Consider the following 12170-nt stretch of genomic DNA (forward strand, 5'->3'; position numbering starts at 1 on the left):
TTATTCAATTGTGTCTTAATTTTTATTGTATTATCTATTTCAAGTATGTCATTAAGAAAGGAAAAAGATCTATTTCTTACCTTTACCATAGACTTCTTAATTTAAGTGAAAGTGGACTGTCTTTATAGAAAGCTGTAGGATGATTCACTATTTGGGATACTCATCATCTTTTTTTTTAACTTTACTTTTTTTTAATCTCATTACATAGAAAGGTAAATCACATTAGTCTAACTAAGTTGAAAAAAATGATTTTTTTTTTTACCAGTAACAGTAGAATCACACTTGCATAAGAAAATGTTAGAATGATAATCATCTGATAACTATCATTTGAGAATCATGGTGTTAACCACATATAAATTAAAATTAAGAACATTTATAATAATTTTCTTATCATTTAATGGTGAAAATTAATACAATTTAGAATACATTCTGCAATAATACATTTTAGAAGTCAGTGCTTATGACCATGAGCCACCACTACTGTTGCCCCTAATTCAGTCACCCCCAAGGCTTACTGCTGGTTTCTGGGGACCCAGCCTGTGCTCCACTCTCACCTCAGGGCAACAGACCTTTTCTGATGACCTTTTATGTTGTCTTGTGCTGGAAAATTGCTTCACCCTGTCCTTTTCTGGGTTTTTCTAGTCCAGAATTTGTTTTGAGGCATTATTTAATATTGTTTTGAGGGAGAATTCAGGCTGATTCCTGCCTTTTCTCCACCATCTTGGCACTACCTCCAGTTAGTAAATTTAGAAATCTGTTGTCATAAATTCTTAAGAGTGGGTCAAAATATTAGTAAGTAAAATGTAACATGGTTTTCAAGTTCTATATATTTCCTGAACAAATATCCAAGTCAGTGTTATTTGATAATACAGTGTTATTTTTCTTTTACTTCAAGTGTATGAGAGTACATTATCTTGTACATAAGTGATGTTTCATTAAAATTTGCAAAATTGAATTAACTTGGAATGAACATCATGTTAAAAAAATAGATCTGGACTTCATTAAACAAATTTCAAGTCATCATTTGTAAGCAGTTATTTGATCTTTATCTTTTCTTCAATTTCTTTATCATTAATGTGGAAAATAAAATCAACTGTCAAGTTACATATTAGAGATTAGGCTGGTATGAAGGAATGCAAAAGTATATTTCCTGAGATGTCTGCTATGTCTGGACTTGACATTCTCCCAGTCTTGTAAACATGGTTAACTCGTTATACTGTTCTCAGAATTACGTGAAAAATTGTTAGATCCAGAAGCTGGGTATATTGTTGACTTTGATTTGTAGTGTATTATAATTTTGGAAAAATTGTGGAAAGCCAGGGTAGGATAGAATGGTTCACTATCTAAGTATGGTAGTTGACTTTTATCAGAGCAAATGGAAGAATTAAGAGTAATAAAATGTAAAAACATCCTTTCCCCTAAGCAGTTAAAAGGGAGTTTGGCTTAATGGATGGAGGTCTGGCTGTAGGGTCCAAAAGACCTCAATTAAGTCATACTTTTCACACTTAACTTTCTGTGTGACCCTGGGCCAAGTGACTTAATGTCCTAGAAAACTCTCTAAACTAAGTTATTTACAATTTGCTCTTCTGTATTGGTGGAGAAAGTTCCCTACATAGATGTAGTTATAGGCCTTTGCAAAATAAATACACACATACACATCTGTGCATATATACATATATATAGATATATATACACACACACACATATATGTATATTTAAACACACACACACACACACACAAACACAACACATACATCCAGTGGGATGTTATAGAGAATAATATATCTAAAGAGCTTGGAGTTCCTGCTAAAGTTAGTACTGTTTAAGGTATTTTTATTAATGTTTCCTGTATGAATGAAAGTGGTTTCATATCTCTGTTAGAGGGGGATTACCAGAGAAAGATGTGTGCTATGTTTGATCTACAGTAATGCTTTATCATGTAGATCGAAAAACTGGAGTTGCTAACAGTTAAACATCTTCCTTTTTTTTTTTTGTTAACTTTCCAGGTGCAACAGTTGAGTAACATGGATGAAGTATGTTATGAAAATGTTTTGAAACAAGTAACAGCTGGACACCAGGTATATTTACTTGTTTAAAAATTATTTTAGAAACTTAGTGATAAAAAAGTTAATTTTTAATTTCTGCTTAAGACATGTTATTCTTGTCTTCTAAAATGATACATATGAGGTGTTTTTTTAACACTGAATCCTTATGAATCCTGAAAGCACATTTTATTTGCATCTACTAGTTTTGTATAGACTTTTTAAAAAACACCACCTAAGCAGAAGTAATTGTTGCAGAAAAAAATATATATAATTTTAATTCCCTATATTGTACTACTTAAAATATTTTTAAAAGTCTCTCATCATTTGGGTAAAATTATTTTATTTTGAAATCATTATTTTAAGTTTTATTTTATAGCATTATATAGAATGCAAATTTGTCCCAGTGACTTATACCTAGAGGTTGTGTTTCCTTTGTATGATAATTTTTGAGGGCAAAATAATTGATAATAACAATCTGACATTTATGTAACACTTTTAGCATCTGTTATGCCATTTTATCTTATCTTCAGTAGAAATCTGTGAAATAGGTAAGACAAGTTTTTACAAATGAGGAAATCACTTCATTATTATGTCATTCTTATTTGTGTACATTGCCCTTCCCCCCTGTTAAATGACAAGTACTTGGATGGTAGTGAATTTATCTTCTTGGTTTCTCCAGCACATAGCTTATATATTCTCTTTGTCCATTTTCTGTATTTTGTTTTGGTAGTACCTGCAATTGATTCATTGGTTTAGGGATCTCTTAGTGTAGAAACTCCCTTCACCAGTGCAGTTCAGCTCATTTTAGATACTTAATAATTTTTAGACAATTTGAGATCAGTGGAATCAAACTCACTTTCTAAATATAATTTCTGATTATAATAGATGTGTCTAATGCAGGGTAGCTGAATAAAATGTTCAAAGACTTTTTCCTCTACTGTTTAATTTTGAAATAATTTCTGCAGTAATCTAATGTGGATATCAGCTATTAGAAATCTATCTTCTCTACTTTTCTTAACTAACCAGTGTTCTATGCTGAGAGAACTTTTCCTATGTTGTGATGAACGTACTTATAAACTGCGTAATTGTTTTGTAATTTTCCTTTTGGTTTCATTAAATCTGTTTGCTTATATTATAAAAAACATTTTTTAAAAAAACATCTGGAAATACAAATATAAATACCTTATAATTCAGAATATAATAAAATAGTTTGAATTTTTATTTTGGTCAAGGCATAAAATGTTTTTCTTAATTGCTGTTTTGGAAGTAGTAGTTAAAATTGGAATTATCTTGTAAAACAGTCTTCCAAGTTAGGGATGACTAGTCACTAAAAGATTATAAAGTTAAATCCTTATTTTATCTTGTTATATATTTATTAATGGCTGTCAATGAGCAGATTATTACCGTTTTCAGATACGTAATTGTTCTTAAAATTGTGATGAAATAAGTAAGCGCTTTTCATTAAACAAATTATTTTTTAAGGAAAATAATTATTTGTGGTCTAATTTTTGCAATTTGTGAATGATAGCTATTTTTCCTTTGGGTAGTACTTTATTTTTTCCAAAGCACTTTAGTACTTATTATTTCATCTTCAGAATAATTTTTTAAGATACTATAGGTTCCTGTTTCCATTTTACCATTGGGAGCTGACCAGTAAAGTTATAAAGTCCGGACTAAATAGATACTCTTTTTTTTTTTTTTCAAAATGCTTTACAAATTTATTTTTGAATAACACAGCTATTTTAAGATGTAGGCCCTTTGATTACCTTCCTGTTTCCAAGGAGGAAAATGAACAATAATCTCCACAGTCCACCAGCTCCCCGAATAAGGGATCGATAATAAGTATATATTGATGGCTTCCACATCAGTGTCTTTTCATGCTTCTCTTGATTCTTGTGTCTGAAAGTCACATTTTCTATTCAGCTCTGGTCTTTTCACTGAGAAAGCTTGAAAGTCCTCTGTTTTATTGACAATCCATATTTTACCTTGGAGCATGATACTCAGTTTTGCTGGGTAGGTGATTCTAGGTTTTAATCCTAGCTCCATTGACCTCTGGAATTTGTTCTAGTCGAGGCCAATACACTAGGGTTCTTTCACATTTTATCAATACCAAAGTTAAGGAACCTTAATATTTTGAAATCAGATCCCATCCAGTGTTACAATTTAAAATTCTACCAATGGTGATTGGTCATATTTTCTGTCTCAGGAGCTAAGGATTGCCTGTGGCAGGAACAATAAACATTTGTAATCTGGGAATTTAATAGAGCCACTGTTGGATTCCGTAGGGTTTTGGTCTTCATTATAACAATCACTATTTGACATTGCATATATTTATTAGATTAATTCTTTTTTTTCCCTTTTAAAATTAAATATCCCTAAGTTTAAAAGTAACTCTTTTAGATAATAATATGTATCTTCTTACGGAAAAGTTGTTTCTGACTCTTCAAATGAACCTTCTCAATGATGAGCTTATGTGTAGGTAAAGCAGATCTCTGAATGCATAGTGTTATTTCAGTTATGCTAAGAAGATTTTCTTCTTCCTTTTAGCCTTCTGTTGGCTCTGAAATGCTATCATTAGAAATTTAATTTTTTTAATAAAATGCACCTATCCTTAAGATAACATTTAATGCTGTCATTCATTTGCACTTAAGTGTAAATCACGTTGAATATCTTTTCCAATGTGATTAGTGAATAAGAACAATGGTGAATAAGAGGATAGATCCAAAGCTAAATGTATCACCTTATCTTTCAAAACCTGTAACATACAGGTAGGAGAGTAGGGAAGTAGGATTCTGGCTAGATTGGGTATGGTGTGTGTAGCAGCAAGCATGATAGCATACCCAGCACATAGCATACCCAGCACAGGTTCTTTGATCTGCTTTACTAGGAAAGATAGCTTCTTAAGGGGTCAGCAGTCTTCTTTAATTACTTTTACTAGTTCAGGGGAAAGGTCAGCCCCGTGAAAGTCAGAGAAAATACAAGCAGAGAAATTAACGTAAAGACTAACAGACAGGATTCTGATTGCCTGATCAAAGCAATATTGCTATACACTTTATATCCACCATCGGATCGAGAGAGCCGTTAGATCTGAGCAGTCAGGGAGCTCTGAACATACAGCTGCTCAGAGTCTTGACCAGGGAATCACAAGGTCCTTCTCATAAGTGAACCCCCAAAACAAAACAGCAACTCAGAGTATATATATATATATATTATATATATATATATATATATATATATATATATATATATATATATATATATATATATATATATATAATATATATATATATACTTCTCAGAGCCAGAAGGCATCACAACCCTCACGACTCAGTACCTAATTGGAAATTAGCAAAAAGTGTGAAAGCATTCCTACAAGCCAGCCTCCTCTAAGGAAGCTTCCCTCCTCCAATGGGCTCTGTGACTCAGGATGTATCACAGCTGTGACCTGGGCCAGATCTCAAAGCAGGTCACATGGGCTTGTTAATGGATGGGGAAGATCTTCATATTGCATTAACATTACAATATGAGATTTCTGAGAGCTGCTTTAGTTGGCAGGTGTAATGAAGAAGGAGATAAGGGCAGGAAGGTGATAGAGACACTTGGCTTATTTCACAGTTTTGCCTAATGTCAGCCATACTTCTTAATAACAGTGTTCCTGAGACAAAGCTATAGGTTTAGATATTTGATTTAGAGTTAATATTGTTTTAGAATTTAATGTCTTGGAAAGGCCTTAGAATTCAGCTAAGTCATAGAAATCCTGAAAATCAAGGAGAAGATTAATAAAATTGAAAGTAAAAAAGCCATTGAATAAAGAAAACTAGATACCAATTTTATGAAAAAAAAAATCCAACTAAATAGATTAACCATTGGCTAATTTTATTTTTTAAAATGAAGAAAATCAAAATACCATTATCAAAATTTAAAAGGATCAATGTGCAACCAGTGAAGATGAAAGTGAAGAATTTATCTTATTCGATCTCCCCATCCCCATCTCTTTTTACAATTAAGGAAACTGAGACTCATAGAAGTTAGATTACACATCACAGGTCACACAGGTTTGGCTTTATTTAGGTCTGAATTTTGGAAACAGTGCTTGGGGCCTATTTCCTCAGATGAAAGCGTATTCTTGAATGATGAGTGTAGGTGCCATAGTAAATAGAGTGCTGGGCCTAGAGTTAGGAAGATCTGAGTTCAAATCTAACCTCAGACATTTGCTAGCTACATACTTAAGACAAGTCTCTTAAACCTTTGTTTGCCTCAGTTTCATCACCTATAAAATGGATGTGATATCTGCCTGCCAGTGTTGTTGTGAGGGTCACATGAGATGATATTTGTAAAACAGTTAATAGTTTCTGGCTCATAATAGGCACTTTAATAAATGCTAGCTATTGTGAGAGCTCGCATAGCTCACTGTATCTAGTCAGGTCCAGACCTATGCTTGTTAATATTTCCCTGCAGTGCCACTGAGCGAGTACATCTGCCTTCCCTTGTTCCCCCCCCCCCCCCAACACACACACTGTTTGCCCTCAGACTCTTGGAACAAAAATCAAATTAGCACTATCATTATCGTGGGGAATATTCTTTCATCCAACTTTCATGTAGCTGCCCTTACCATGTAATAGTGCTTTTTCATGTTTGCAATTTTTGCCCTAGTTACTCCCAGCTTATCCCAAACCATGAAATAGGTATGTGAAGAGTCCTTAATTAAGCAAAAGAAATGTATTCTCATGTAGTCAGTCTAATAAATGAATGAGTGTTGTTCAGTTGTTGTGACTGAATTTGGGATTTTCTTGACAAAGTTACTGGAGTGATTTCCCCTTTCCTTCTCCAGTTCATTTTACAGATGAGGCAACTGAGGCAAACACGGTTAAGTGACTTGCCCAAGGTCACAGGGCTAGTTAAATGTTTGAGACCAGATTTGAACTCTGGTCTTCCTTGCTCCAGACCTGGCACTCTAACCAGTACTCCACCTAGCTTCATCTCTCTGTATGTGCTGTTTCCTCCCATTAGAATATAAGGTCCTTGAGGGCAGAAACTTTCTTGGAATAATCTAAGCTGGAAGAGACCTCAGACACCATCTAGGTCAGATCCCTCATTCTACAGATATGGAAACTGAAGACTGGGGAAGTGAAACAGTTTGTCTAAGGTCATACAGGTAGTAAGCCTCAGAACCAGGATTGGAACCCAGGTCCTCTAATTGTAGCACCAGTGATCTTTTTTTCTTTGCCATGTTTACTTTTTGTGTTGTTTCCTTAGCACAAGGAAAATATAGTAAGCATACAACAATTGCTTTTTCATTCATTTATTAGACTGATTATATGAGAATACATTTCTTTTGCCTAATTAAGGACTATTCACATACCTATTTCATGGATTGGAATAAGATGGGAGTAACTAGGGCAAAAATTGCAAACATGAAAAAGCACTATTTTACTCCTCTCCATCTCAGTATTATGACTTCCTTGATTAGCAGTGGAATAAAGAAGTATATAAGGCATGTAGAAGGAATCTTCATCCCATAGTGCACCTTAAAAATACATGAAGTTGAATGTGAGAGATGTAATTAGAGTTTAGGTGACCACTGATAATTTTTATAGAAAATGTCTGTCCTGTGAAGATGAATTTTTGAGTTCCTATTTTTACAACAATATTAGATCCCAGGAGGCAATTTTCATATTATATACTAATAATTACTAGTGTTATCACTTGTTATTTTCCTTGATAACTTGGAATTTCTGAGGATACACATAAATATAATAATGCAACAATTTTTTAGACCCATAAAATTCTCTTGTTGCCAGCCAATGACACATAGGCAGGATATGATCAGATGGTTATGTCTTTTTTCCCATAAGGTATTTTATTCCTCAAATATTGTATATAATCATCATTGTTATTATGAAGTATTTACCTGCCTGATCTCACATAATGTTATGGTTGATACTGTACAAGGAGAGCTAAGTTTATAATCTAATTGTTGTAAGTGCTGTATTGTCTGGAATTTCTTCAACTTTGATTCTTACATTTGTAGTTTAGTTTCTTACATAGTACTATGCCCATGCACACTCTTAATAAATAGGATTTGATTAAAATGGAATTCCACTAATCACAAAATGCTGTAATGTTTATTGGTTAAGAGTGGTTTAACAGCAGAAATTAAAGAGCTTTAGAACTATTGTCGAACCTTTCAAATTCTTCTTTTTTTTTTTAAGTAATTTGGGCACCTTAAAGTATCAAGGCAATTTAAAGTTTACAGTTTTTATCTTTTAAATTAATCCCGTCAGTTCTTGCTCAGTCTCTTAGGATCTGAGAAACCAAATCTGTTTATTCTTTTTACTTAAAAATTTCCAAAGTGTTTACAGCTCTGGAAATCCTCATCATTATTAAAATGAAATATTTACTTTTTTATAGTCCAAGAGAGAAATCCATTGTTACACAGAGTTTTTGGTACTCTTAGTTCAAACCCACCCATTTGCAAATTGGGTTCCAAATATTGCTTAACTTATATATCTTTTTAGCTGGATCAATCAGTTTCTATTTATTACTGTTATAATGTGTCTAATTCAATTCACTGAATAGTTATTTGGAACGCCATATGGTAATAAACTCTTTGCTCCCATTAATTTGCCTAGGAGTCACAGATCACTCATTTTGAGAGGATTGCAGTTTCAATGGTGACTTTTGATGCCAAGATTCAAATAGAGTATATTGATTGTCTACATTTAATTACTTGAATACTTGAACTGTTGTCTTTTTATAAAATGTCTCAATTGAACTGTAGTTTAATGTTATGCTCTTTTATAAACAAGGTTTTTAGGAGAGGATTCTGGGAAGATGGTAGAGTAAGTCAGAACATTCCAAGCTCTCCAGATTTCCCCCACAAACAAAACAAAACAGCACCTCAGGGCCAAAGTGAAGCCATAAAAACTAACAAAAGTGGGGCAGAACAGTGATCTTCCTGGAATGGGGGAAGAAAAATCCCAGGACCAAAGTTTGATCCATGTGAAATGTAAATACCTCCAGGCTAGTTCTACCAAAACAGCAAGCAGAGAGCCCTGGAGCTAGCTGAGTATAGCGGGAATTAAGTTTTTCTCAAAGTTATAAACCAGAGTTAACAGTTAAGTGTAAGAGACAAGTATAAGCATATAGCCAAATATAAGAGATAAGTGGGCTCATAAATTAGAAAGGAGCTTTAGAAGTGTACTTATGTAGCCCACTTATAACAAAATCTGCTACAGTCAATCAAGTGTGTTTGCAAACAGAATTAAGAATGAAGGTGTCATTTATGTCCTATTCTAAAAAGTCTCTTGCTTTAAGTTCCCCCCAATCTCCTCTGTCCCTTATAAGAAAGAATAAAAAATAGGAAAAATGGGTTAAGCAATTAATATTGTTAAAAAGTCTGACATTGTATACAGTGTTCTCTAATCATAATTTCCTCTATCTCTGCAAAGATATTCTTCTTTGGTGACAAGTCTAATTTTTACAATTTTATGAATATTTAGTTTTTGTTGTTATTGTTCTTCTAAATACGTGGTGATGGACATCGTACTCATTGTTTTCCTGGTGCTGCCTATTTCACTTTATATCAGTTCATATAAATCATGTGATGCTTTTCCATATTAATTAATTGTATGTGTGTATTTGTGTGTATCTATGTATAGATGCATATATATCTATGGGCAGCTAGGGGTGCCGTGGATAGAGTGCTGGTCTTGCAGTCAGGAGGACCTGAGTTCAAATCCAGCCTTAGGCACTAGCTCTGTGACCCTGCTCAGGTCACTTAATCCTGTTCGCCTCAGTTTTCATCTGTAAAGTGAGCTGGAGAAGGAAATGGCAAGCCATTCCGGTATCTTTGCCAAGAAAACACCAAACAGGGTCATGGAGAGTTGGACACCATAAAATGACTCAACAACAATGGTGAGAGAGAGGTGGGGGTGGGGCGGGGCACAGAGACTGAAAAGACTGACAGCACCAAATATATCTTTATCTATATAGATAGATAAAAAGCTTCTTAAGGTCAAGGTCTACTGCATTTTGCTTTTGTATCCTCCTGCACCTAGCACTATTCTTGGCACATAGTAGGTACGTAATAAATACTTGCTACTTGCTTGCTTAATCCATTGATTTAGTTATTTGACCAGTTCTCAATCTACCTAACTCAGCATGCATCTCTCAACTTTGTCCACAAGAATAGCATAAGGCTTTGTGAAAGGGAAATAAAGATTAACTAATATAACTATAACATTCTCTTATCCATCTTTCTAGCAGTCCTCTTCAAAAAAAAAGTGAAGTTAATCTGATGTTATATTCTTGATGAAACCATGGTGCCACATTGGGATAACCGTTTCACTTTCTAGATGTTCACAGACCAGCCCCTAATGAGGCATTATAGATTTCTGATAAGATGCCATTTGAGTTCACCAGCCCATCTTCTTTGAATCACCCCTTTTACAAAATTCAGGGAATTATTTGTTGTGCAGCCTGTCTCCTGTTCTCTATAATCTTTCAGACATGCTGAAAGTAATTTGTCATTCATATATTGTAGTTCTTTCAGTACCCTAGGATGTTAGTCATTTAGGTCTGGTGATGTGAACTCATCAAAGTTGGCTGTGTCCCACTCATATTGACTCTTTGCTTTGTCTCCCTTTTGTGTTCTCTTCAATTCACATTCTTACTGACAGAGAAAACATATTCTAATTTCTTAGCAACTGTTAGCAGCAGTCTTCTCCCTTTGTGAATTATTTTTTTCTTCCTTTATACCTAAAAAACCTTTTATTTTGTTATTGTCTTTGATATTCCTTGCCAACCTCAGCTAATTCTATATAGTACTTTACTGCCCCGACACAGCTTTTATGGGACCATACTATACTTTTGCATTCTGTCTCCATTACTTCCACCATCTTTCTAAAATAAAATTTATCTCCTTAGTTCTGTAAGCATATTAATGATGTCACTATCATTTGAGCCTAAGGAAAAGTGGCAGCCCTGGGTAAAAAGCCTATTCAGTTGTATTAGGCACAGTTGTACTCCCAAAGTCATTGGGTTTACATAGTCAACTTTTGCTAGGTTTTGGTCCATATTTTTCACTCAGTTTAAGTAAGATAGAGTATAATACCTGAATAACTGGGTCCCTTTTCTTTTTTAAAAAAATACTCCATTGATTTTTTGTTTTTATATCAGCTATATTTCCCATTGTATTCATCCTACCTCCCCCTTTTGGAGAGGTATATGTTAAAATGAATTATGAAAAAAGAGAAGAAAAAGTTTCTTAAAACTAAACAGCACACCCAAAAATGTTTAAAGTTTTATGTAATATACCATATAACCACCCCTTTTGAGTCTCCTTGCTGTATCATCATCTACAACATGCTTCCCTAACTCGAGTACGTCCCAAGATTCTTTCGTGGGCCCTCTTCTTTTCTTTCTCTATACCCTTTCTGTGATATAATCAGCTCACATAGGTTTAATTATCATTTCTGTATTTATGATTCCAAAATCTACATTTCCCTAGTCTTTCTCCTGAGATCGAGTCCTATACAAACTACCTACTGAATATTTTCATCTGGATTGCATCTCAAATTTCGACACGTCTGAAATTGAGCTTTTCCCAAATCCACCCCATTTTTGAGCTGTCTTATATCTGTTGGAGGCATCACCATCTTTCCAGTAACCTCAGTGTTATCCTAAATTCTTCATTCTGATTTACCTCATACACACAATTACCCAGTCTTATTTCCTGTTGTATAATGTCTGACCTCATCTTGACACAGTGACTTCTCTGATTCAGACCTTCATCACCTTATACCTGAGACATTATAATAGTCCCTGATTTTGTTTCCCTGGCTCAAGTCAATCCCCTTTCAGATTTATCCTCTACATAGTTACCATTGTGGTTTTCATACAGTTCTGACTGTGCTACACCCCTTCTCCGGAAACTCCAGCAGCTCCTTATTACTTCCAGGTTCAAATATAATCTACCCCAACCTATCTTCCCGCGCTGATTTACATTACTTCCTTCCAAACACACATTCCCCTGCATCCAAACTGTCCTTCCTTTACTTCCTATACGTTTCCATCTTCAATGTTCATGCCTTTGCTAGGCTTGTCCCCCAGGCCTAGAATATA

General features: G+C 34.2%; 1 protein-coding gene across 1 annotated transcript in view; it reads left to right on the plus strand.

Annotated features, from left to right (window-relative positions):
* ASCC3 (activating signal cointegrator 1 complex subunit 3) overlaps nt 1-12170 on the plus strand; it is a 399622-nt gene that overhangs the window by 110078 nt on the left and 277374 nt on the right. The window contains exon 13 of the mRNA XM_036767945.1: nt 2007-2078. Coding sequence (XP_036623840.1) covers nt 2007-2078 — 72 coding nt within the window. The remainder of the gene's footprint in view (nt 1-2006; nt 2079-12170) is intronic.

The sequence above is a fragment of the Trichosurus vulpecula genome, chromosome 7 (assembly GCF_011100635.1).
Source record: "Trichosurus vulpecula isolate mTriVul1 chromosome 7, mTriVul1.pri, whole genome shotgun sequence".
In the NCBI taxonomy this organism is placed as follows: Eukaryota; Metazoa; Chordata; class Mammalia; order Diprotodontia; family Phalangeridae; genus Trichosurus; species Trichosurus vulpecula.